Source organism: Equus przewalskii, chromosome 15 (genome assembly GCF_037783145.1).
Source record: "Equus przewalskii isolate Varuska chromosome 15, EquPr2, whole genome shotgun sequence".
Classification (NCBI taxonomy): Eukaryota; Metazoa; Chordata; class Mammalia; order Perissodactyla; family Equidae; genus Equus; species Equus przewalskii.
The window spans coordinates 85,509,548-85,536,958 of NC_091845.1; the positions used below are offsets into that span (position 1 = coordinate 85,509,548).

At 43.0% G+C, this 27,411-nt stretch overlaps 2 protein-coding genes across 31 annotated transcripts in view; one reads left to right on the forward strand and one right to left on the reverse strand.

The window, feature by feature from the left end:
* MED12L (mediator complex subunit 12L) overlaps window positions 1–4,107 on the forward strand; it is a 315,757-nt gene extending 311,650 nt beyond the window's left edge. For 24 of the 30 annotated variants that reach the window (XM_070576341.1, XM_070576347.1, XM_070576348.1 and 21 more), the window contains one exon: window positions 261–4,107. In XM_070576341.1, coding sequence (XP_070432442.1) covers window positions 261–313 — 53 coding nt within the window. In that variant the 3' untranslated portion in view covers window positions 314–4,107. The remainder of the gene's footprint in view (window positions 1–260) is intronic. The other 6 variants (XR_011527248.1, XR_011527249.1, XR_011527252.1 and 3 more) reach the window with 1 other exon arrangement.
* IGSF10 (immunoglobulin superfamily member 10) lies at window positions 3,972–27,041 on the reverse strand. The gene is made up of 8 exons (XM_008520988.2): window positions 26,657–27,041; window positions 26,028–26,268; window positions 24,313–24,507; window positions 22,753–22,882; window positions 19,587–19,977; window positions 11,169–15,479; window positions 9,775–10,675; window positions 3,972–6,059 (listed from the first exon to the last, which is right to left on the reverse strand). Exons 3-8 carry the CDS (start codon window positions 24,504–24,506, stop codon window positions 4,151–4,153), a joined length of 7,836 nt encoding a protein of 2,611 aa, XP_008519210.2. The 5' UTR covers window position 24,507; window positions 26,028–26,268; window positions 26,657–27,041; the 3' UTR covers window positions 3,972–4,150.
* Between the last annotated feature and the right edge of the window lie 370 nt (window positions 27,042–27,411).

Consider the following 27,411-nt stretch of genomic DNA (forward strand, 5'->3'; position numbering starts at 1 on the left):
CTGTTGTTTCTTAGTTCAGAGAGAGACTTTGGATGGGCTTATGCTCCTCCTAGGACCTTGTGCTGGCACCTCTGCGGAATGAATTCAGCTGCCATCTTTAGACCCTGCCTCCCAGGGCTCCAGGCAGCGCTGTGCTCGCCGGCCAGCCTGATCCCCGTTCCTGAGGCTGGCTCTGAGAGCAGCGACAACAGGAGTAGCGTCTGTCTGTCTGTGGCCTAACTTGCATCTGCAGTCTCATGTGAATGTATTTTTCTCAATAGGTAACCAGCCACAGCAAGGAGTGGCTCCCTATGGGCACCCTTCACACTTCTGACCCCAGAAGAGGACGAGACGTGAAGTTTGGTGTTTGCACTGAAAAACAGAAAATCAAGTTTAATGCATTAGTCGTCTTTAGAAATGTCCCTTGGTTCTTTTATTTCTTTGAAGTTTTCCTACGTTTTAGGCTTCATTTCATACGAAGGTGTTTCAACAGAAAGTAATGGAGGAGATGGGGTTTGGTGGTGTTGCATTCAACTCTGAAGTAGGTTTAACAATGTGGATCATGAGGGCCTACTCCAGGAAGAGTGTGGTAGCAGACCTTTCGAAATTGGTGCTTTTTTTTTTCAATCTCATAGTTATAGAAAGAATGAATTATGGTGGATTTAACATATTTATGTATTCATTAATGATGAAGATTTATTTTTGCAAACTGTGCCGGACCAAACTACTGATTTGAAAGGCATGTCCGATCTTGACCCGGAAGTGACCCATTTATTCAGCATTCACCTTTGATGGTGAAATGGACATTGATTCGCATTGCTCTCATTTGAAATGTTTGTAATTTCATAAGCACTTTATAAACTTTGTTCTTATTTATGTAGGGTTTTTCTTTGCTTTTGTTGTGGTCAAAAGGTGCTGAAACAGATTGTTGCTTAGTCCTTAAGCTTCTTAGACCAAGAACTTAAACCAGGGCTTCCATGAGAGTCACCCCAAGGTGTGTGGAAGCCTGTTAGAAGTAGCCGCGCTTGAATTTGGTGTCCGTGGCAAGGTCATTGGCCAGAGTCTTTGTGAAGGTAGAACGAGTAAATTTTAAAGGCCCGAGCGAATCACAGTGGAATTGTTCCAATTATTTATTGCCAGATTTGGCAAAAATGACTCTGTCCAGTTTGGGTTCTCCTGAACCTTATGCCAACTGAGAAAAAAAAATCTCGCAGCTGGCCTCAGATTGCACAGCGCTCAACCTTGACACGGTTCCCAGAGAATCTGGCCCCCAAGTCCAGAAGCCTCTGGCTTTCATAAGAGATGTATTTGCTGTTTATTTTGTATGGTAAGTATTTGCTATTTTGAACTTAATTATTAATGTTGGTGTCAGTCTTGGTTGTGTATTGCATATACTGTATTTATAAATTGGTGCAAAAAGCACAAGTAAAGTAAATTATACATCAAATTTATTATAAAGAAATAGTAACTATTTTAACTTTGTTCAAGTATGTGGTAATTTGCTCCTATTAGAGTAAAAAATACAGTAAATTATTATCAGTTTGTGGAACTTAAGAGTATTCCATATAATATTTTTTTAGATTTAGATGCATAAAATTTTGAATGTGAGAATTGCAGGGCATTTTAAAACATATGTGGGGGATATTTTCCCATGTTCTGTGTTAATTCATTTTCTTTTGCCATATGATTTTCCATGTAATGTAGTCAAGCATACTGTGAATAGATTTGTCTATAATGAGCAACCATGTAGAACTCCTTTTTTTAAATGTAGCTAGTACAACTTCAGTAGATCACTTCTTTTGCAAATCATTATATAAATAATTTATATCTTCCTAGGTGAGTTACTCATTGCAAAGTTTGACTCATGCAAACGACCTCAGATACACGTCCGCTTACTTTGCTGTGGCAGCATCCGTGTGAACCGCTTTGTACACTGTGAAACTCTTTCCCTCCAGCCTGCTCATTTCGTGTTTACTCTGGGCTGGAAACGACTTTGCCAAAACATTAAAGACCATCCTTTTCACTAAATTACTATATTCTATCTGCTTTCAGAAGATGAATCTTTACATTTCAGCTGGTTTTGTATGTCAGATTTTTTTCCCTCTTGAGAATCATACTTAGAGTTCATGAAGTTATTTTTCTTCAAAGTAATATATTCATATAAGGACTGCCTTGGCAAAACCACCGAAATGTGAATGTCGTGCCTAGTGAGTCGTGTTCTCTCCTGATTGTTTTCTTTCTTTTCAAGAGTTATTGGCATTTAAAATGCCACTTTTCAGTTTGAGCCATATATTTTTGTAGCTCAATATTGCAAACAGCAGTAATACTGTTTCCAGAATGAGTGTTATAATTGCATAGCATTTATATGCACTTTATATTTTGCAGAAGTTAGTGAAATTAATTTATTAATCATTTTGCACATGAAAGCTGTGGGGTATACTTTTTCTGTTGTCTTTTTCCTTTAGTTGAGGAAGCAAAGTCATGGTAAGGCCCTATAATTTAACGATTCTATGGAAAGTGAGGAAAAACCTAAAGCTGGTTTTCCCCTGTGCATTATAAAGAGAACAACTGGAATTTTTAATCTAGTCCTATCATGTTTCCTCCGACTTAATCCTCTATCCTGAGAGGATTCTTTTTTAGCAAATGCATTAATTCATATTAAGATGATCACAGGGAAAGCCCTATCCTTTGGCAGACCTGGTAATTTGCTCGATGAGATAGAAAGGAAGTCATCATCGGAGAAAATGGAGACCCCAGATACCCTTAAAGATAAGGCTTTGAAGTCAGTGCAGCTCGATGTAAGAAGCCCTAGGCACCCTATTTGCACTGCAGGCTCATTCCTAACGGGGGTTACATTTGTCATTTTATTCACGCCTCTTGGCCCAGAAGTAAGTCCCCCCCTCAGGTGGGGCCAGCTGAAAGTTGGTGTGATGGAAATGATGCAGCGAGCTCCCAGGATGTTTCAGATAGTTAACTGGGAGGGGCTGACCTAGCCATTGGTTTTGTGTGCTGAATTATCCGAGCAAGACCTTTGGCAAGTTCTTCTTCTTTTCTGCTTATTAAAGCTCCTATAATTATTCTTAAATAATAGGTGAATATTCGAGTAGATGCTGGAGAAATTACACTGGAAAATCTTCCCAGCTGCTAGAATTAGAAAAGATCAATCTTAATGTCCCCCAGATTAATTCAGGTTGAATTAAGCATGTAATATAAATAAATTCAGTGAATTAACAAAAAGCATTTTCTGTAGGGTTGACCAAATTAAGTACAGTGAAACTTCATTACATGTATTAGATCTAGATTTTCTCAAACATTTTCCTGCCACATAGAGGATTGTCACAATGAAATAAACGCTCATAAAGCAATGGTTCCTCCTCAGAAAACTCTCCTTGTAAACAGTTCTAAACCCAGGGGTGCCTGAAATAGGTTTTGAAGTTATAAGGAAGTTTCATTGTATTTTTAAAACCTTTTCCATGGGTTTATTTGGACAAAAGGTAATCAACCCCCTTTCCAGACTTTATGATGTGCAGGGATTAAGTTGCTTTTTACACGTGAAAAAGTTAGCCTGCATTGATTTTTAAATGCAGTCACTAAAACATTTTTGTATTCCCCATCAGTGAAAATTGTCAGTGTGCTCAAAATGGTGAATCGTAATCAAAACAGCTCAGTGCTTGTTTTCTGTAGGTTTTAGTAAATTATTTATAAACCAACCACAAAATATTTATACATCGAGATGGCAAATTTACATTGAGACTGCACATTTAATTTTTTTTGTGTCTCTGTCCTCAGCGCCAAGCTTGTAACCTTGGTAGTAGGTGGACACTAGGCACCTGGCAGTGGAGGAAGGGTCCGCTCTAGTGGGCAGCGCGGGTACCTTGGTGTTTGCTAGCTTACGGTGGACAGTCTCCCTTCACCTTCATTGTTATTTGTTGGCAAAATAAAAGTGCCTTAAGTTAAAAAGTTTGTTTTGAGATCCATTAAAGAAATCAGTATCAGTTCATAATGCATTTATTTACAAGTCTTTTTTTTTTTTTTTGCATGTCCATTATAAATTTAATACTGTAAATGTATTCAAATTCATTTACATGCCTATGGCTGCCTTTGATTAAACTTCTTCCAAAAAATAAACTCTGTCCCGATGTTGACTTTGTTCAGTCAATTTTACTTCATGTCAGATCACTTGAATATAAGTTGTTGCGTAATCACTACCAAGTGGATTCTTGGCCGCGCATTTGTAAATCCCAGAATCCGAGGGCTGAGGATTCTGAATGACCAGGGCGCCTCGTGGGTGAAAAGGCCTCATTCCGTGTGTCCTCCCTCTATTGGCCATTGAGAACAGGGAGTGGTCAGGCATCTCCCATGTGATTTCCGGCTTGGGGACCCCCAGGGCAACACAGTGGAGCCGCACGGCCACTCCTGTCCTTGCGAGGATGCTCCTGGGTAAGCGATTGGTGATTCGGGGAGGGAAGGCAACAACCATTACTGGAACAGTGATCAGGGCATGGCCAACACTATTTTGAGCCTTACAAATATAGTTCCCTCTGTCATAAGCTGTTGCTTCTTTGATGACTAAGGTGCCATTTTCATGCAATAGGTATTTTCCATGAATTTGAGGCCTATCTATTACAGATCCACTTGGTACGGTCCATTTGATATTGGGCTTAGGGCTTCCATCAGACACACAGTGCAATGACAGCGATTCTCCACTGATGCAGTACACTGTTCCTAGTGCGTAAGTGAGAATAACTGGCTTCTGGCCAATTTCTAAGATGATCAGTTTCTCAATATAACCAACTTTATTTCTTGCCGCACAGCGATATCTTCCTGCATCGTCCCGCGTTGTTTTATAAATAATAAAAGAACCGTTGCTTGCTATCAGATACTGAGAATTTTGTGGTCCGTTGGGAAATCGTGTGCCATTTGGTAAAATCCAAATTATTTCAGGTGGTGGGTTTCCATCAACAGAGCAATTCAGTGCTGTGGGCTTTCCGAGCTGGGCAACTGTTTTTTCATTAAATGGATTTCTGAACATCGGTCTTCTCAGCATTTCCAGTACTTCTAACTGTACCACCAGCACACTCTCTCCTCCTTCGTTCCGAGCCACACAGATAAAATCGGCTGTATCTGAAAGCCTCACGTTCCTGATTTCCAAGGTTCCATTCCTGTGGACGGTGATTCTACTCCCGTAGTATGGGGCTGTGAGGAAGAGATTGTCCGGCACGATCCACATGATTTTAGGAGATGGCGTCCCTTCGGCTCGGCAGTCAAAGTGTTTTTTGGAATGCCTCACGGCTGTGGCTTTAATGACAGTTTTGTTTATATACAGACCATTGATTAATGGAGGTCTGGAGACAACGTCCAGTTTGTACATTTTGGTGTCATCCCCACTGGGATTTCGGGCCACACACACATACTCTCCAGAATCGAGCAGGTTCACCTTGTTGATGGACAAAGACCCGTTGGCATGAAATGTGAACCTATCCTTAGAGAATGAAATCATGTCATTGGAAGGCAGCAACCAAAATATTTTCGGTTTGGGTTCCCCAATGACCTCACAGTCAAGGACGGCCATGTCTCCAGCCTTGATTCTCGTGCTGGTCTTGTCACCCCGCCTGATCCGTGGGGCAGCTGTTATGACTGTCAGGTGGACCTTCATTTCATCTTTCCCGAGAGTGTTCCAGGCATAGCAAGTATAATCCCCTTCCTCTGCTATGCCAACTTGGTTGAAGTACAAGGTTCCATTGTCGAACAGGGTGTACCTCCTGGCCCTGTGGCCGCTGTCATCAGCTTGCATCGCGCTGTTTATCATCGTTCCATCGGGCAAACTCCAAGAGATCTCGGGCAGTGGCGAGCCAGAAGCCTTGCAGTCGACTTGGAAATCTTTCCCATAGAACACGTGCTTTTTGAAATGTTGCTTGTGGTCGATTCTGGCAGGTTTCAGTCTCAGGCTAACGTGCATCGGTATCAGGTCATCCCCCATCTTGTTTCTTGCCACACACAAGTAGTCACCGCCATCTTTTTCTGTTATTGACCCAATAAACAGGGATCCGTTTGGGTAGACGTGGATTCGGCCGCCCATTCTAGGAGAGAGGACACTGATTTGAGTGTGCAGCTCTTAGCAAGGGGTGGCGGGTGGGGGGTTGTCTTAATTGCACAGGATTAGCTATCAGACATTTCTTAAAACTGTTGCAATGACATTTAAATCAGTACTAGCTTATTGTCTTTTAAGCTATTGGCTGAAAGATGAAATTTAGTGCAAGCTAGTATTTCTCAGATGAACTTCAAATGAATCTCCTTTGCATGCCATTTAAAAAAAAACATTTTAATGATGAGAATGCTAGAACTACCAGTTTCCTAGACACGTAACTTTCTTGACCACTTTACATATGGAATGATCATTTTGTTATATTGTAAAGAACTTTCATACAAATTTACTTGCTCAGAAAAGATGCCAGATTATACTTTTTAAAGAGATATTAGTAACAAAACAATTAGTTATTTGGTTAGAAAATAAGTTCTACTTTGTCATAAAGAGAGAAAATGCCAGTGTGAGACTCCTTAGAGGCTTGCTGTAGCGTCTGTCCTTTGCAGGCAGCTGTAGAGCGACTCTGGTCTCTGCGTTACGTTGAGCTGTGTGCAACACGTCTTCTCTCTGAAGCCACTACATAGCCTGCCATTACCTCATTGGACCACCAGATGGCAGATCTTTCCTGGTGGAAAGACCAGTGGAAATGGAATTGGTGCTAGAAACGCGACAAAGAACACCCAAAGGTGAAAATTTATAGGTATGGCTTTTTTCTAAGCAGGTAGGTAAAGCTGGAGAGAAAAGCATGGACGCCCTTTCATGGCATAACTGCTAACTGAGTCACACAGCCTCAAGTCATTTTTTATTCTCCAGCAAACATATCATAAGAAGAGTGAGAGTGTTGTAGTATGATACTACAAAAGGTGTTGGCGCTCTTTTTTTTTTCCCCCTTTTTTCCAAGTGTGGAAGAAACTTCTGTGGCATGTAAACCATAGTAAAATTATCCTAATGGATTCCCTTAATAAAGGGATGGGAACTGCCAGGCACATTGCAATTCCTTTTTAATCTTTGGGCAGTCCCCCACTATCCAGCTGAAACAAACAGATATTTGGAGAGACTGTAACTGCCCTCAGGTCCCAGGGCTGGTTCTCAAGGCCTACCTTCTTTGCCCTGCCTCACTGCCACCTGCTGTCATTCTTGCCTGATAGTTTCTGAAAGCACTGATTCTCAAACTTAAGTGCACCTTGACGTCACTTGATAAAATAACGCTGATGCCTGGGTCCCATCTCCAGGATTCTGACTTCATCGGCCCAAACTGTGGCCTCGGCATCAGGATTCTTAGTTTTCACATGATTCTCACGTGCAGCCAAGCCTGAGAACTGCTGCTCTGCGTCTCAGGTTTCGGGGCAGACTCTCATCACCTGCGTCCGGATTATGTGGGTGCTAACTTAAGATGCATATCTCCTGGCTGCACTCATCAGAGCTTCTGATCCAATAGATCTGGCCAGGATCTGGGAACCCAGTGTTGCAACAAACTTCCCAGGTGACTCTTAAGAAAAATTAAGTTTGAAAACCGGTCCCAAATTTCAGGGTGCACCAAAACCACCAGGAGGGCTTGTAAGAACACAGATTCCAATTCAAGTTCTCAGGCAAAGCTAATGCTACTGGTAGAGGGATTACTCTTTGAAAACCGTTGATTTAGAGTGGCCTTCCCCCACCCGCAAATCTGATGCATCTGGATGTTGTAATACATAGAAAGAGACAGAATTGTAGCTGCTGCTTTTTATAAACTGATATTTTTAAGAGAGAGCATTTACTTTTAAAACTAGAAGTTTCTCCTGAGTAAAAGAAATGGGATTTTCTATAAAGATTAATACGATGACAGGCATCCGCAGTCTTTCTAAAGAAATGCTTCTCAGGCTTTACTGTGCCTGTGGTTCTGAGGATCTTTTAAAGTGCAGGTTCTGGGTCAGCTGGTCAAGGGTGGAGCCTGAGGTTCTGCTCTTGCAACAAGCTCCCAGGTCATGATGGCCAAAGTTCCAAAGGAGACAAAGCACAATTCTGTGCTGACACGGGGTCACATATGTTGAAAGTGACGGAGATAGACTATAGTGCTGTGAGTCTGCTGTGTTCCATACGTCCCTTCCCAAAACAAAATACAAACAGCCTACCTAATTTATTTCTTTGCTATTTAATTTTGAAGGATTTCTTGGAATACCTGGTGAAGATTCACGCTGAGATGCTAATTGTTTTAGAACACTCTCTAGACTTCCTTTGGATTAACTTTGTAAAACCTTCTCTTACATTTCTTCATACCTCCTGATAAAAGATCTCCATTTTCTAAAATTGACTTAACTCCCAGTAAATGGTTGGGCCTTGTCTTTACAACCTAAACTTTGAACTTTATCTGCTATTCCTCTCGCAAGTATAACCCCTTCTACACTTCTTGCATTGGTTTCTGCAGGGATAGTGAAACTGTATTCAAAATGACACAGAATAAGGAGCAGTCTCTGGGTGAGTGAGGATCATTCCCATGTGCTGTGGAATTTATTTTAAATGCATTAATTTCAGAAAAGAGAACTGGCATTCAACATTAATGAAATGCTTCTGATTACTTGAAGGCAAAGAAAAATGAGACATGCTGATATTATAATATTAAATGCAAAAACTGATAAAGCATTGAAAATATTTGATGCCATAAAGCATCATATAGTAGATAACAAACATCAACATGGGGTGTATAAAGTTTACATTTCATAACTCAGCATTTTTTCATTTTAAGTCTAAACTAATTTCAATTCAACATTTGGTCAGGGCATTTTGATGACTTGTTAATTGAAAAACTTGAAAATTAACATTTACTTTTGAATTAAAGATCACAAGTTAAATTCATTAGCTACATTCAATACCAACTTCTAGTGTGACACTAGAAAAAAGTCTGTTCTTCAACTTCTAAGCATGAGAATAAATTCAAATCTATTCTGTATAATTTTTCCCGCATGGATATTTTCTATTAATAAATAAACATATAAGATGGAAATGCTCATTCCCATCTTTTTCTGTCGTATTATGGAAAATCATGGCATAAAGTCATGTAAATGTAGCTCTTACAAGCTATAATTATTGCTTTTCAAAGATAAGATTTAATCTATACAGAAAACCAGACAAAAATGAATACTAGTATTCCTGAAACAGCATATTAGGGAAAATATGTATGTGTATATATGTGTCTGACAATATGTGACAGTATGTCAATGAATATGAGTATTCAGGAGGTCCTGAATACATGTCACTTTAAGGTCTTAATGTTGTGACTTTCATAAAGTGCTTTGCAGTTTTAGAATAGAAAAAATTAAGTACAAATATACTAGAATTTAAATGTTTCATAGGAGATGCTGAAGAGTGAAATAATGGAGTGTGTCTCTCCAGGACCTTGATCGCATTACAAAATTCCCTCCTTCTTTGGATAGAGAGATTATGAATACATTTACACAGCTACTCTTTGAAAACTGTCACGAGTATGGAAGCAAATGAGATTTTTATTCTGCTTTTAGATGTAAACTCAATAAGTTGGCCCTTAGAGTTAGGCATGTAAGAAGCTTGGTTTTTATATAATTTATTATTTTACGTTAATCTCAAAAGGATTAGGTCTCTGGAGGGAGTTGGTTTTGTGTGCAAACTGCTGTAGCCTCACCGTATCACTTTTCATTTCAGAAGTTGTACAGCTAAACAGATAAAGAAGGTCATCTCAACACAGAGGTGTGGCTTACCTGTGCCATTGGTCAACGATGGCCTTGGATGGTAGCCTCCAGATTATTTTGGGTTTGGGTTTCCCAATGGCTGAGCAGTTCAGGAGTAATTTGTCTCCAAAATTCACCTCAGTCCATTTCTGGGATGCAAATTCTATTCTGGGGATGGTCTCTTGCTCTTCCACTGTAAGAATTACCACCCTTCTCTCTGAACCAGTGGAGCTGGTAGCAATGCATTCATAAGTGCCTCTGTCAGAAGAGGCTATGTTTCTTATATACAGAGTCCCATTTGAAAATAAGAACAACCTGGAATTGACCAACTGTAGTGGTTTCACTTCAGTGCCATCAGAGAGGACCCAGTGAACACTGGGCTGAGGAGTTCCCTTGGCAGTACAAGGCAGCTTCAAACTTTCACCCCACATCCCTGCAATGACTTGCCTCTTCTGCTCCAGAATAACAGGTGGGGCTGCAATGACTTGTATTTTAACCAGCAGTGAGTCCTGGCCAGCTGAGTTGCTGGCCAGGCATTTGTAAAAGCCCCGGTCATAAATGCTGAGATTGTGGATGACCAACGTTCCATCAGATGTCACCAGGGCCTGCCCATTCCCCTCAGATGATTCTGAGACCACTGTTTGGTTTGCGAGAACCCAGGAAACCGTGGGGCTTGGTCTACCTTCAGCTCTGCACGTCAGTTCCACAGTGCTCCCGGAATGGACTGTGATCTCTTTGGTACGTCTCTCCAGGATCCTGGGGGGATAGGAAACCACGGACAAGGTGACATGAAGGCGGTCTGTGCCAAACGGATTGGATGCCGAGCACAGGTACTGTCCACGGTCCTGAATCTCCACTCTCTGTATAGACAGGGTGCCATTGGGGAGCACCTGGAACTTGCTGCTCTGTTTCCTTGCAGACAAATCAAGTCCTGATAAGAAGAAAGAAATTTATAGCCATAGGTCATCAAAGTTTAAACAGGAAATATAAATGGTTCAAGTGGAAGTCTCGAGGAAAGCTGTCTTTGTGTTAGGCTACTGAGAGCAAAATTATTTAAAATTAAAATTAGACACCCAGTCTTCAGATTGCTAAAATTATTCCTGGAATTTTTTTATTCCCATAATTTTAATCTAAAAGCCAGATGGTTCAACACAATGAATCACTATTCTCTCTTTTTCAAATCATTTTTCTTTGGATCTGTTTTCAAAGCATTTCAAAAAATGAGCTTAATTAACATGTCTTAAAACCTAATGAGCAAAAACAACATGCAGCAAATGTCAAATGAGAACATTAATAGTTTCTGTATCCTGGAGAAATCTGAAACTGGTGTTGATTCTTTGGATGTGGAACCCTGCGACATAACAGAATCTTGTTCCTGTTTGATAACTAAGGAAGACCAAGTGTAAAGAAACAGCTCGAAATACCTGGTGAGGCTCTGGTCCAGCGGATCGTGGGCGGGGGATTTCCAACAGCCTCACAAGGAAGAAAGGCATCGGAGTTAGCCGGAACAGTAAAACTTGCTGCTTTTCCACCAACTATTCTGGGCCTTTCAAACATATTCCTAGATAAAGAATCGAAGGGATGACGTTCAGAAGTTGTTATTTTTTGAACTGGGGTCTTATCAAAGTCTCTTTCCTCTGCAGTCTTCTGTATGTCCCAATTGGAAGCATGCGTGGTGGCCGCTGGGAAGCCTGGAGCGGGGAACATGCTCACTGCTGGCTGTTTGCCCTTTTCAGGAATTTCTGGGTGTGACTTGTGCCAAACATGGTTTTCTGACCAGGGAGAGGGCGTCAATTTAGAATTCTGTGATTTAACTGTTACTGGTGCGGGCACAGGAGTAGAATGTAACAGATCAGAGTAGACAACGTGGGTGGTTCCAGTTGTGAACCTGGCATTTGGGTGAACTTCGGGTGATGTTGCAACCTCTGCTGCTATTTGCTGTGGATCAGCATTGTGCCTTGAGGAGCCATTTGGCTGGGCTATTTTATTTGTCATCATCCTGGAAACCGGAGTTGCCGTGTTGTCAGTCACTGCGTTTTGATTACTCAAGGCGGGGGAGGTGGGAATTGGCAGGGGACTGGCACTGCTGCTCAGGAGCAGGGACGTGGTGGAGAGCCCACTGATTGTGCTCCTGGTCTTGGTCCACTGGTGCAGTTTGCTGGACACAGTGGTTTCAGAAGCACCTGTGCTCTTCAAAGTCAGATTAAGTGTTCTTGGATGAAGACCAGTTGTTCTTAAAGTTCCTTTTGTGTTTTCCAGTGGGGGGTGAGTGAAAGCAGAGGCATCAGGCTCGGTTGAAGTTTCAGCTGCGGTTAGAACAGGAGGCGTCACGGCAGCAGATGTGGTAAAGCCAGTACTCTGGCCGGGAGAGGGCTTTGGGTCATCCCCGTTCTGCTCAGGCTCCTTTTCACTTTGTACTTTCTGTGTCCTAAGTCTGGCTATTTGGGTTTTACTGACAATGATAGACACAGGAGCAGTAGGAGTTGTCAGCATGGCTGTTTGCATTGATATGAAATCTGTACTTGGCTCCTTGCTTGAGATTCTGGGAAGCGTAGGGTAAAGGGGTGGGAAGGGTGGCTCCTTTGGTGTTGGGGGCCTTACAAGATGGTGTGTCTCGGTGGTATTGTGGTGAGTTGTAGCTGATGCTACAGATGGAATTTGCATCACATTTGCTGAGAGTGTTGTGAAATGGAAGGGGGAAACTTTATCTGTGAGTAGAGCAGGAGATTTTTTAGGAAGCACCATGGCCGTGCTTTTTTGTGAACCAAATTTATGCTGATTCTTGAACCTCTCTTTTTGGATGTGGTTATTTGCAAAGATCTGATGCCAGGGAATTTTCCTTCTCGAAAATCTTGTAATGGCTATAGTAGGAGGCATAGATGGCTTGGTGGTGGGGCCTGGAAGTGGAGATACAATCACTGAATCTCTTTTAGCTTCACTGATGTTAGGCACGCTTGGGGAACCAATATTTATTATGTGAGTTCTTTCCATAGATGTGGACACAGGGGCATGAGTCATGACTGCACCAGTTGGAGCCACTTGGGTACTTCCAGCACTGAAGTATTTCATTGTGGGTGTTGTTTTCTCAATATCTACATGTGGTTTGTTCTCAGATAGTAACGACGGATTGTAAACTAGAGTTGTAGACTCTTCTGCTGCAACTCTGGCAATTTCAGCTTTGGGGAGGGTGATGGGGGCAGAACTTGGAGAAGACAATGCTGTTGTAGCAGCAGTGGTACGCCTTCCTCCGGGAGAACAGGATGGGCACAGCACATTGAGCTCTGGGGCTGGAAAGGCAGTGGTACTTTCTTCGGGAGAACCTCGGAATGTGGGCCTCCCCAAGCCGTATCTATGCTGTCGGAGAACTGGAGCTCTATATGGGCTGATAATTCGCCCCCTGCCCCAAATTTTCCTCCGTCTTCCAAAGCGTCTGGGCAGTGGGATGTTAGTTGTGCTATTTCTAGGAATCTGTAACTGAGAATGAGCAGCAATGTGTGGGCCTGAAGGGAGCTTGGAGGTGCTAAGAGCAACGTGGGAGTAGAAGTGATTGCTCCTGGGTTCACTGCCTCCTGTTACAGATGTCTGATGACTTTTGGTGGCGTTTACTGACCCTAAGAATATATCAGGTTTGCCGTGAGCACTACTGAGCATTTTGATATGGACATCTTTGATCACAGTCCCCATTGTTATTGGGGGAGCACTTTGCAAATGCTCTCTTCTCCCCATGTTGTCAGCATCCTGAAATTGAGTTGCTTCCGGTAGTAGAGGAAAGATGGTAGGTAAATTTTGGCTGGTTGCATTTTGCATTTTGCTCACTGTGGTTGGGTTTATATTGTTTGACATGGGTATGGTTTTAACAGTAGTAGATAGTTTGAAACCTATTGGTTTTTCAGGTGGTAGTATTTGTGGACTCACAATTGGGGAGACTTCAGTGCCAGCAGCTATATTTGTCACAGGGCTAGCAGATGTTTTTCTGGAATTAGCAGTCACTGTCCTTACTAGAACACTGGGAGCCTTAGTTGCCAGGACCACCAATTCCTCATCTGGAGGGAGCATGCCTGAAGAGTCACCTTCCTCAGCAGGCATTTTCAGGAGCTGAGTGACCAGTGGAGGTGGTCTTGCTGTGGTATTTTCTCGCTTCTCTGGCATAGTATTCTTTTTGGCTTTCTCCAAAAGTGCTGCCCAGTGTTGTGGGTCAATTCTCCGAGCAGAGGGAGGGAACTGCCTCCTATGCTCCCTAAAACGTCCATTTGTTGAATCTCCACGCCGCCGGTGTGTTAACTCCCGATAGTTGTGCTTCTTACTTGTGCTCCAGACTTGTTTTCCAGCCTCAGCTCCCATTGGAACAGATGTAGGGAGCTGCGCACCTGGCGAGTCCTTAAGATGAGCAATTGGATTGGGCTCGTCGAGTCCAGATCCATCTGTCTCTACATTGTGCTCCACTGGCCTTTGCCCTTTTGTTTTGACTGAAACTCGGTTAATCAAAAAATCAACCCCTGATGGGTTGGCTGCTACACAGCGATAATAACCCTGGTCTTTTTGGGTGACCTGTAATACTCTTAGTGTGCCGTTGTTAAGAATTTGCTTGTCTTTTGAGGACTGATAGAGAACAGTGTTTCCTGGAAGAACCCAGCTAACAGAGGCATCTGGGATGCCAGTAGAATGGCATGGAAGGTCAAGCGTTTCACCACTGAAAACGGTATGATGAGCCCCATTCTCGTGTTGGGCTTCTACGTGGGACTCTACCACGGTAACCCGGTAGGTGAGAATATCCGCGTCATCGTAGTTGGTGCTTATGCAGTGGTATATGCCTGAGTCAAAACTATCAGCCATCTGGAGTTCCAGTTTTCCACTTTTGTCTATTAGGATTCGTCCATCTTCACTAACATAAGGGGCCCTCACTTTACTCCCATCAGCTAGAAGCCACTCCAGATGTGGGGTGGGGTCTCCTTGGCCTGGGCAGTCTAGGTTAACAGTCCCACCAACCAAAACAGTGCGTTCCAGCTGAGTATTGTTATCCCTGGAAATCATGGTCCATCTGTATGTCACTGGCCTCATCTCTGCCCTGGGTAAAGTGACTTGAGCATCACTGGAGTACTGGATCTGCAATGTACTGAGTGTGGTGGCGCTTCTGTTTAGCTGCAAGAAAATTTGGTCTTGCATTAACCAAGGGGGATCTGCTCTGAGATCAGCCTCTATGCTGGTGAAGATGTCTTCAGGCTTAGGAGCCACCTGTTTATATTTGTAGCAGAGTTGTGGTGTTTCACTGGGACAGTGGCTCCTTTCTAGTATCAGGGGAGAGTCACTGTACAAAGCCAGAACTTGCCACACTGGCTGAATGTGACTGTAATCAATGTTACATACCAGAAATGTTGAAAATGATGTATTTAGCGTGATGTAGTCATTTTCCTCAGTGAATGCAATGGATGATGTCCTTGAGGGCTTTTGGATGCTGCAGACCATGTTAGCTTCATTTCCAGATTGGTCTGTCATATTCAAAGTGAGGGAGCCGAAAGGTGCCATGAAATCTTGGGGAGAGATGGACACAGAACCGCTGTCTTCCAGAATAGCCAGGCTCTTCAGTTTCAGGGATGGGTCAATGGTTGGCTTGGTGCACAGGAAAGCTGCAGCTGCAGCCACAGCCAAGGGCTTGCCTTGAGAGGTCCTGGGGTTCATGCAAAGTGGACACTGCTGAGGACTGGAGGGACTTCTGTCCTTTTTGCATTTTATTATATCTAGGAAAAATGACAACTGGATTATTGCCGGTTGTAGCCTCTTTATGAATTAACATTTGTACATTTTGAAGAAAGAGCTTTTGCTAGAATTTGAATAATAATTGGAAATTTTAGTGTCTAGTGGAAAGTTTCCTACTTTTTTTTGTCTCTGGGTTGATTCCTAACAAAGATATTGTCTATAGACCCTGCCATGATATTATATCGATAGCCACAAAGGTTTTGTCTGTCTTGTTCACTGCTGTATTTTAGATGCTTAGAAAGTGCCTGATACATATTTGGTACTCAGTAAATATTAGTTGAATGAATGTTTCCTCATCTAGGGAAACAAATGATATGCTTATGTTTCTCACTTTTTATTAACAGTTTAATTCTATCTCTTCATTTTAATGTTTTGTTTGTTTGTTTTTGATGAGGAAGACTGGCCCTGAGCTACCATCTGTTTCCAATCTTCCTCTTTTTGCTTGAGGAAGACTGTTACAGAGCTGACATCTTTGCCAATCTCCCTCTTTTTTGTTGTTGTTGTTGTTGAGGAAGATTAGTCCTGAGCTAACATCTGCCGCCAATCCCTATCTTTTTGCTGAGGAAGACTGGCCCTGAGCTAACATCCATGCCCATCTTTCTCTACTTTATATGTGGGACACCTACCACAGCATGGCTTAACAAGTGGCGCCATGTCTCCACCTGGGATCTGAACTGGCAAACCCCAGGCCACCAAAGCGGAATGTACGAACTTAACTGCTGTGCCACTGGGCTGGCCCCCGCCTCTATTTTTTGTATGTGGGATGCTGCCACAGCATGGCTTGATGAGTGGTGCATATGTCCACACTTGGGATCCAAACCTGCGAACCCCAGGCTGCCGAAGCAGCGTGAGTGAACGTAACCACTATACCACAATGCCAGCCCCATCATTTTAATGTTTTAAGAGTCACAGAACTTCACTGTCCTTTAAAAGACAACCTGTTTGATAAATTATCACTTGTAAGTCCTTGGATGTCATTAAAAATCTAAGTTTCTTTCCATTATCCAAAAGAACAATGACTGAATTACAAGGAATATTGGCCAGTCTAGCTTAGTCACAGTAGGAATGGAGAGGAACAGATGAATGCAGGAGATGATGAAGCAGGTAGAGCCCATCAGTAAAAGGCGGGGATTTGGTCGAACATGGAGGATGATCGAGAGGAAGAGGGCAGGAAGACACAGGTGTGGGACTTTGGTAACTGGAGTGGTTGAGGTAGACGTGCTGGAGGGGGACCAGGTTTAATGGGGAGGGAGAACCTGTGCCTGGGCAATGGGGCAGCCCGTTAAAGGTCTGGCATTCTGGAGAAATCTGAAGGCTGCAAGTCTTATAGCACTAGGACCAGCCTAAGCCTTTCCAGATCATAGATGCCTCCTCTTTCAGGTCTTCAGATATCACAGACCAGGTCATTTAGAAATACCGCTCTGGCGAGCCTATTCAAAAAGGCAGGTCACTGAAATGCTTGGTAAGAGGTATAGAGTTTTATCTTACACAAAATGCAGCCAGGAACTTCTGTGCTGTTCCATGAGGCAGCTCCCACGTCATGCATCGGGCACAGCATTTAAAAGAAGCAGTGTACTTCTTAGACCTCATTTGCCAGACTGGCTGGACAGGCTCATATCACCTTCCCACGTGTGCACAATTCCTGTCAAAGGCTTGAGAAATTCCCTCTGACCGAGGACTCCAAGCCTTTCAGTGTGTACGTCAGTGTGCCAGGTAATGCCACAGCTGTCTGGCTACCCAGGCTTCTTCAGCAAATTTTAAAGTCTAACCCTATGCAGAGGGGGCAGCTGGCAAGCCGGAAAACCTCTGCACACTCATAAGAGGCTCTTCTTAACCCCACTTACCAACCGGACGTGACTCTTTACCGACTATCAGTGCCCTGGGCTCAGACCTTGCTATAGCAGAGAGCATGGCAGACTTTCACAGAATTATGCTCACCTCTGGGTATGCTTCTCATTGCTATCACATGGACCAGAGTTAGCAGGCCCCATACACTGGGTATTTGACCTCAGATGCAAATCTGATCATGTCACTTCCATTCCCTCCGTCACACTAGGTTCCACTCCCACAGAAACGCTTTCCATTCCTCAGCCCTGCCATGCCCTGTCAGGCTCTGATAGGCTGTTCCTTCTGCTTCTCATACACTTGCTGTCTGAGACGCCCTCTTCCATCACTGCCTAACCACTTACATCCTTTGGGACCAGCTGGAAGAGCCCCGCTCCTGGGTGGGCTCCCTGCTTTATGTTCTCCTAGAACCTTCCACTTCTCCTATTGTACCCCTCATCACCCACTATTAGAACGACTTATCCAGTTGCCTGTCTTCCGACAAGACTATAAGCTCTGTACTTGTTCATCTATGTGTCCCCAGCCCTGGCCAGTGGATGCTCAGGAAAGACTGGAGGGAGGAAGGCCTAAGCCTAAGACCATATTTCCTCCACATTTTAACTTATAAGTTGCGATGTGTCTTACAATTGAAGGTGTTTTCAGTGGCAGCTGACCAGCTGGCATTCTTGGTATAGCTACCACTGCCTACACACACACACATACTGTCCCAGCTATTTATATTGTTTTCTCTTCAACTGAGTTCATGCATGTTGGTCCTAGATATATTAAGTCTGTCATTTAAAATATTTTTATGAAGATGATACTATGCTTTGGCATTAAAACAAGTTGTTAAACTTAATATTTGTGAATCAAATGTTTGCCGGAGAAAGGGCAACAAATCCATGTTTCATAGAAAAGCAACAGCAAGAGCTTTGTGGAACCTAAGAATGGAAGATACCCCAAATGGCTGACGCTGTGTTACATTTGAGTACTGAGGTAGGTACAAAAGGACTGCCTGTCACAGGCCACGTGAGGCAACTAGAGGCATGAGAAACTGTCAGAACTCTTGGAATAGATGAAAAAATTTCAAAGCAGGGCTGGCCCGGTGGTGTATTTGTTGGGTTCACATGCTCCACTTCAGCAACCCGGGGTTCACGAGTTTGAATCCTGAGCACAGACCGACACACTGCTTGTCAAGCCATGCTGTGCTGGCATCCCATATACAAAACGGAGGAAGATTGGCATAGCTGTTAGCTCAGGGCCAATCTTCCTCACCAAAAATAAATAAAGAAAGAAAAATTCAAAGCAGAAGTTGATGTGACTGATTCATGAGTCTCATAGGATTATCATTAAGGCACCTCAGTCAAAGGAGAACACTTGATTATTTGGACATGATGGAAAGATGATAGGCCTAATAGGTTTGGCTAATTCTTTTATATACACACACAATTTTGGGACATGTTAAAACCATATGTGGGTGGTCAACTCATTTGTATTCACTGTCAAAATGGCTAATTAATTGATAAAAATTTAGTTTAACGAAAATTATTAAGTACCTACTATGTCCTAGGCACATTCTGGGACTAGGATAGATAAACTAGAGATTGGAAAGGCAACAGACAGCTAATACTAAGAAATGTAATAAAATGTTATCCTTTCAAGAACGGAAGTGCAGCAAACCAGAAGTGGTAATAAAAGGTCTGGACTTTTGCTTTTCTGCTTCTCTACTTTCGAGCTGTGTGACCTGGGTAGCAATGAAAATAATGTAACTTCTCATTAACTGAATGGATCTTGCCCTCTTCGTGGCAAATTCTACTTCCCCATCAAAGCACATGTCCCACTCTGCTTGCTCCTCTGTAACCACCAGAAGCGGGGGAGGAGCAGAGACAGAGCTCTTGGTATTTCCATCACTGAGCACAGGGCCTTGAATAGAGCTCCAAAAACTAGGTATTGACTGGGTGACTGAAAGGAAGAGAAGAGGGGGAAGGGTTTTTATGGTTCATGATAAGTAGGGAAGAGTAACATAAAGGTAAACATTTATTTCCCAATTTTGCCAAAAGCCCAGAGTGATGATTGGATGGTTGACCTGAAACAATGAACGATGAATTCACTGACAAATTAAGAGAATTCATTACCCCTCAGTTGTCCTTTAGACTTCATCTCCTTTCTGGCTAAATTAGCTTGGCCTCCCCACTTACTGAAAAAATACCTCGAGGCAGCTTTCCTCCGTTTAATTAGGACAAAGAAATAAACAGTCTAGATACCTGGCTTCTCCCGTATCCAGTCAGGCAACCATTTTAAATGACAGTCGCAGGTCCAGGGGTTTCCGTGAAGATAAAGGCTTTCCAGCTCAGGCATATAGGAGACCATCTCTTGAGGGAGGGAGCTGAGAAAGTTATCAGACAAGTATAGGTACTTAATGAAAGAGGTTTTAAATATCCGGAGGTAGCGCAAGGAGACAAATGTATCTGGATGGAGCTTGGTGAGCTGATTTCCTTCCAAGTGCACCAGTCGGAGAGAGGTGAGTCCGTAAAAAACCTCTGGGTTTATAAACTCAATGTTGTTGTGGTCCATATGCAACCGTGTCAAGCTCCTGAGGCCATAAAAAGTATCCTTCTGCAGCTTGCGCACTTTGTTATAGCTCATTTTTAAGACCTAAGAATCAAAAGAGCACATTTTTTTGTCAAAGGAATTATCATAAAAGGGAAAGCGTATCAATAATAAAACATATGTGGAGATTAATCGAAGGCAATGTGTGTACCTTGTTTGGATCCTAACTCAAACAGATTCGTTGCAAATTAAACATGAGAATATCAGGGAAATTAGAACACTCATGAACATTTGATATTAAGGAATCACTGCTAAAATTTTTAAGATATAATAACGATATTGTGGTTATTTTTTAAAGAGAGTCCTTAACTTTGAGATATGTATTGAAGCACTTATGGATGAGACATTACGATAGCTTAGATTTGTATCAAAATAATGTAATAAAGTGGAAAAGTAATGAGTGGAGGGACAGATGGAACAAGATCTGTCATGTGTGGATAACTATTGAAGCTGGGTTATGCTACATTGGGGCTGATTATATTGTTCTACTTTTGAATATGGTTGAAAATTTCCGTAATAAGATTTTTAAAAAACATTTTGATATTTTAAGTAAATTTAAGATTTCTTGAACCTGAATTTTTCATAAGAAATATACTGATTTTATTTTTCACATTTATAATGGCTTATTGAGATATAATTCACATGCCATAAGATTCACCTTATTACATTATACACTGCAGGGGCTTTTAGTAGATTCAAAGAGTTGTGCAAACATCTCTATTATCTAATTTTAGAAAATTTTCATCATCCCAAAATAAAAACTGATACCCATTAGCAGTCATTTTTCCCCTCCTTCTAGCCTTAGAAAATCACTAATTTACTTTGTTTCTATGGATTTTCTTATTCTTGACATTTACAACAAATAGAATTATACAATATGTGGCCTTTTGTGTCTAGCTTTTTTCAATTAGCCTAATATTTTCAAGACCCATCCCTGTTGTAGCATGTATCAGTCCTTCATTCCTTTTTATTGCCAAATACTATCTCATTGTACACATGTAACATATTTTGTTTATTCACTTATCAGTTGGACATTTGGGCTGTTTTCCACTTTTTGGCTTTTATGAGTAATACAATTTTAATTGATCTTGAATTGAAATTAATTTTTTTCCATGAGGAAGATTGGCCCTGAGCTAACATCCACTGCCAATCTTCCTCTTTTCTTGCTTGAAGAAGATTAGCCCTGAGTCAACATCTGTTGCCAGTCTTCCTCTGTTTTGTATGTTGAGTCACGACCACAGCATGGCTGATGAGTGGTGTAGTTCCACACCTGGGATCTGAACCTGCAAACCTGGGCTGCCAGAGTGGGGCACAGCAAATTTAACCACTATACCACTGGGCTGGCCCTAAAATCATTTTTTAATATTTCAATAGTATGTAGGTATTCCCCAGTTACTAATTGAATATACTCTGTCTCCGAAAAAGAAAAGAAAAATAAATGCTAATAAAAATAATAATTTCTCATTGTATTTTCCTGACTGGGACCTAATCCATCATCTCTGTTAGGAATGCTTTTCTGGAATGCCAAGTTCCCTAATAGACAGAGAAAAATTAAATTGGCAACAAAGAAGAGCTTTGCCCCATGTATTACCTGGAGGTAACAATTGCAAACTCAGTGTTCCTCAGTCTCTATTGAAAACCTGGTCCAGAAAGTAGATGTGTGTAGAGAGTTGCGTGAAGGATATGTATTCCATCTAATTCTCTCAGGACGTGCATTCCGCATAAAGCCCGATTAAGCCAGATAGCAATCATGTACCTAGACGGCTTCTCTCCCTTTACACAGCACTGAAGTGATGTCAGAGGCTCTGTGCACACCGGCGTTTCATCTTTTATACGGATATGACCGACAACTTATTATACTGCGTTTATTTTTTTTATTTTTTTTTTTTAAAGATTTTATTTTTTCCTTTTTTCTCCCCAAAGCCCTCCGGTACATAGTTGTGTATTCTTCGTTGTGGGTCCTTCCAGTTGTGGCATGTGGGACGCTGCCTCAGCGTGGCCTGATGAGCAATGCCATGTCCGCGCCCAGGATTCGAACCAACGAAACACCGGGCCGCCTGCAGCGGAGCGCGCGAACTTAACCACTCGGCCACGGGGCCAGCCCCTGCGTTTATTTTATAAGGAGATTTGGGAGACATTTCCTTCTGATTTAAAGTCAGATGTGGTTGTGCTTTTCCTGAAGGGTTGTTTTGTTTTTTATTTATTAAACATTAATAGACATCGTGAATTGTGAGTTCACTTCCTGACAGCCTCTGGGCCCGCGTACAGTGGATGCGCAGATTTCATGTGTTCATTTCCCTGTACACTGTGTTCCGGCCCCTAGATTTGTCTTACCTTTGACTTCCTCACTTACTGGAGTAATAATTCTTACCATACTGGATGTGTTCCTGGAAGTCCCCATAATTTAAAAAAAAATTTTGAACAAGGCAGGGCATAAATAAGTAAATAAAGTAAAACTAAGACAAGTATATTGCTGTATAGAAAGCAAACTTCTAAGATAGCAATTATTTTTAGGAACCACATTCAATTCCCAGAAGGACATGACTAGGAGTAGCCTTTCAGGATTAAATTTAAAGGGTTAGTAATCCTTGGCTATTGATTTTTTTTTCTCTTAGTCTGAGGTATGAGAAAACTAGCCTTGGAATTTTCTTATTATTCTAATTTCCACTTACTGTTGCATTTAAAGAGAAAACAATTCTCTGACATTCTCCCTCACTGTCTGCTTCAGATTTACAGTGTTGATGTTTGGCTTCTGTAGACGGGCCGCTTTGGGTGGTAGATCTCACCTCGTGACCCCATCCCTCCCCACGGCGGTCTCACCTGCAAGGCCTGCAAATCCGAGAAGGTCTTAGCGGGGATTGTGTGGATGCCATTGCTGTGAAGCAAGAGTAACTCCAGTTTGTTCAGGCCAGAAAAATCCGTTTCCGTCAATCTAACCAAGCTGTTGTACCTGAAATAAAAATGTCATTCTAGGCGTAAGTAACTGTCGACTGAAGCTCACATCTCCAAGCGAAAACCAACAAACACACACAAGACCCTGGGCCTCCCTGTTTTTCATTTGTGCCCTAAGGAGAGGACCCAGTGCTCGAAGTGCTGTTAAAATTCATCAGATGCCACAGAAGTTCTGCCCTCTACCCCGGGCTTGTAGTCTCCGTTACAATCGCCGATTCTCATCCCTGGAACGTGCTGCTTCTTCTCATTTTCAAACCTTTCTGTATATTCTTTTCCTTCAGGTTGCAATGCCCTTGACTCCACTCCTCTCGATTCGTGAGCACTATTAAGACTCAGCCCATTCTTTGAAGACTTGGCCCCTCTCTCCCAGGTGGAATTCATCACTATAAAGTAGTGGTTAAGAAGCCATAGTAAGCACACAATTAACGTTAACTATTATTCGTGATTGCTTTCAAGGCACCTTATATGCTCTAGTATGGTTCTTACTAAGTTGTCCTGACTGTACATCTGTCTGCTCCCTTTCACTATAGCTTCCAGAAGTGAATAATATATCTTGTTCATCATGGTATCCCTGGTACCATCCATTGTGTTTGGCACAGAGTAGGTGCTCACTAACGTCCAATAAACGATAAGTCCAACTGCACTTGTGTTTACACACATGCAAACACAGTTTGTCATGAACCTTTAAAATATAGTTGCTTTTGGCAGATTTAATTAGGAATGCATTTTAAAAAGCATTTTAAACAAGGCAGGTTGTATGGAAAAAATCCAAGGGCCTTATAAAAGGATCTAGCTGGGGCTGGCCCCATGGCCAAGTGATTAAGTTCGTACACTCTGCTTTGGCAGCCCAGGGTTTTGCCAGTTCAGATCCTGGGCATGGACATGGCACCACTCATCAGGCCATGCTGAGGCGGCATCCCACATGCCACAACCAGAAGAACCCACAACTACAATATACAACTATGTATTTGGGGGCTTTGGGGAGAAGAAGAATGAAAAAAAAAAAAAAAGATTGGCAACAGATGTTAGCTCAGGTGCCACAAAAAAGGATCTAGCCAACTTTTCATACATATCTTTTTTATATAGGAAGATATATATGTGTGCGTGTGTGTGTGTGTGTCCTGTCACCTCTCATTGCTACAGCATAACCCTAATTCTTAATAGGGGCTATATTACTTTCCAGCAATTGTAGCCAGAATAAAGCTTTTCTATAATCACAGGCCTCTCAAACTACCAAGGTTGACTTCAGGTTCTAGAAGAACTTTCTCCTAGTAAAAGTTTACCAGGAAAACACTTATCACCCATAACAAACTTAAGATTCTCATGTGCTCATTTCAGAAGAGAAATATTGTTAAAACAATCGTCACAAGTGTTTTGGGGGCAAATCATCAATCTTTCCTTGAGAAGGGGACAAGGGCCTCCACGTACCCTAAATTGATCCGTTCCACGTTGGGCGGGATGCTGTCTGGGATGGAGGTCAGGTACCGAAACGTGCAATGCACCTCTGCAGGCACGTAACAGGCGCAGCGGCGAGGGCAGGCCCTGCTCCCCGGGGCGGCCAGCAGGCAGGTCACAGCGAAGGAGACGAGTAAGCAGGTGATGGCTCTGCCTTTCACCTTCATCCTACAAAAACATCCCCCCTCGGAGTTAGAAACAGTTTGCGTAACGTTCCAGTCTGACCACACACAGTAACTCTGGTAATCTGGTAACCCGGGAAAGGTCCGAAGTGGCCAATTTCATTCACAACTTTTCTGGTAAAACGTACTCTTTACAAAGCCATAGTGTGTGTGGGCCTCACGTAGGGCTGTGTGAAGTGGGCTGTTCCCCGTTGTGAAAAGTCCTTTCCAGCTTCTCGCTTCTTAATGAGAAGCAGCAATTCCTATCACTTAGGGATTCATTAAAAAGAGAGTGGAGACCACAGGGAAGATGTTGTGACAAGTGAAATACATAAGGCTTAGTTTCCGGTGTATACATTAATTCTTTCAGACTAACTTTTAAAAAACTGATTATAAAACTAACATGTACATGATAGAAAATTTCAAAACTATAAATAAGTAGAATAAAGAAAATAAAATAGCTCATATTCCCACCACCCAGATATAATCACTAACACTTTACTGTACGCCTTCCAGCCTTTTTGATATTGTGTGTGTATATGATCAAACCAAATTTTGTAGCATACTTTATCATTGAATGCATAATGTTTGCTCTTTCATTTTATTAAAGCTTCTTCAAAAACATTTTTAAGAGCTGTAATAATCCATTGGAAGGGTGAATAAATCTCTTTCTGACATGTCCTCAAGTCCTTGCCAAAAAAGACACATTGCACACTTCACTGCCAAACGATGACCATAGCCAACAGTGACTGCTGGCTGAGCCGGCTTGAACCCTCACTGCAGGGGCCACGCTGACCCCTCGCAGGCAGGGTGCGCCTGCTTTTGCTCTGCTGAGAACATCCCTCTGCCTCTTTCCTTGGTCCCCTCTCCTCCCCACGTCGGCCAGGGAGCTGAAAGGAGCATGACCAGGGAAGGAACACGCTCAGCTTGCTGGAAAAATGCTATCTCTTACCCATATGTGGGGCAAGCCAGGAATCCAAATCTAATTTTCTCCTGAAATTCAGAACACACAAGGGTTGCAGTAAAATCTTTATTATGCTTTTCTAAGAAAAGTGACCTTTATAATTTATAAATCTCAACGCTCCTTGGAATTGAATAGTTTCTTTTGGATTCTACCAGTAACCATCCTTTAGCCATAAACTACGCTGAAATAACACAGATGCTGAATTGCTTGTATCATCATAGAGATTAAAGATAATGGAATTATTGTTAGAATTTAGCCCAAATTAAAATCTAATGTAGGATTAGTCATATGAACATTTTTGTCATTGTAACCATTTGGTTACAAAGATTTTAAATAAATGTATGATTAGAGACAGTATCTCCACCTTCTTATCATCAGGTAAGCAAAGACAGGACAGTAGGATGAAGGTAATTCTCTTGTTCGGCTAGAAACAGAAGTTCTGAGTATGCCCACATGAGTCATTTAATAGAGAATCAAAAGTCTAAAAGAATATGTGGATAGTAGATTTCCACAGACTTAAACCTGAAAATGTATATAATGAAATAGTCAGAAATTGACAATACCTGAGCTCTTCTGTCCGGGTCCTGACTCCTCTGACATCGGCAGAGACGGAAAATCTTCCCAGGAAATGGAGAGCTGTATCGGAACCCGAGTGAGGGAAAGCTCCCTGCTCCCAGCGCGCAGTGGCTTAGCCGGTCTGGCTCGCAGCCCAGAGCTGCGCTCCGGAGAGACCTGGAGCCCCCGCGACTTCAGCCCATGCAGCCCGTGCCCGCGGTCATCCCCCGTGTTCCTTTATTATGGTTGCTGTTGTTACACAAACAAAAGGCAAAGTGGAGGGTTTTGAATTTCCTTTTTCCTTCTTAACAGTGTGCTTTAATTCTCCTAAAGTTGTCATTTAAATATAACTATTACTCTCACTGCGCTCTGCCCCCAGGCCCCAGGAGTTTCTCCTGGCTGTGTCTTTTTTTGGACACGTCTGTCTTAGGTGCCCACAATAAGGGTCTCCACCTCCCGACCAGTCTTTGCTCAGTGTCCTCTGCTGGGCTCATCACTGAAGAAGGGACTTCCTCCATCTGCTGGAATCGCCCCTGCACCCCACTCGCCCAGCTGGGCTCCCGCATTCTCACCAAGCCCCTGGCCGGCAGCGTCCCATCCCGCCCCCTCCCACGGAGGGATTGGCGGGGCCGCTCACCTCTGCCCAGGTGACCCGTGGGCTCCCGCCGGCGGTGTCCCGAGTCGCGGGGACACGCAGAGCAGAAGGGGGAGGCGGGGCGACGTTGCCTTCTGTGACTGGGAACTCCGCCTGAGGCTCCGGCACCCGACAGTGAACCGCCGCCCGGCGCCTCTTTACCTCCGGGGGCGAGCGCCTGGGACGCCTGCTCGCCGTCCGCGTGCTGCCTCCTCTCTGCCGCGTCCCGGGCTCGCGTCCAGGGCCGGGCCAGCGGCCGCACGATCATGCCCGCGTCGCCCTCCGCCACCTGTGGACAGGTGGTTTCAGGGTTTGCTGTAATCCCACGGGCTGTCCCGCTTCTGTGGCCCCCCGAAGTTCTGTTTGCTGGCTGAGCGTTAGCAATGATAACCTGTGATACCTGCGGCTTGAAGTTTCTGTTCGGCTCGATTGGCGAAACCTCTCTGGTGAAAGGGATGATCAGAGCGCTGGAGTTCATACTATCATTTCTCTCTAGGTTGTGTTTGCCTCTCTCTTCTCCACCCCCACGGTCCATAAGGATCGTCTCCAGAATCGTCCCTAGCAACTCAGCCCTCGGTTAATAGCTCCCGCGCTTGTAGACAGGGCTCCCAATATTTTGACTTGAACGCTGAATTGACATAACTAAAATGACCTTTTCATTCCCTCTAGTGACACTGCACTTAGACTTTCGATGAGAATTTGGAAGGACTGTTTCAGGGCAGTGGTTCCCAGGGTGTGGTCCTGAGACCAGCAGCATC

What these genes read in the sequence shown, in the direction of transcription:
- IGSF10 (XM_008520988.2), bottom strand. Translation starts at nt 24,506, where the DNA reads ATGAAGGTGAAAGGCAGAGCCATCACCTGCTTACTCGTCTCCTTCGCT. An exon ending in CGGATTTGCAGGCCTTGCAG is followed by an intron (nt 19,978 to 22,752) that starts GTGAGACCGCCG and finishes TTTGATTCTTAG; the next exon opens with GTCTTAAAAATGAGCTATAA. An exon ending in ATCGTTGACCAATGGCACAG is followed by an intron (nt 6,060 to 9,774) that starts GTAAGCCACACC and finishes CCTCTCTCCTAG; the next exon opens with AATGGGCGGCCGAATCCACG.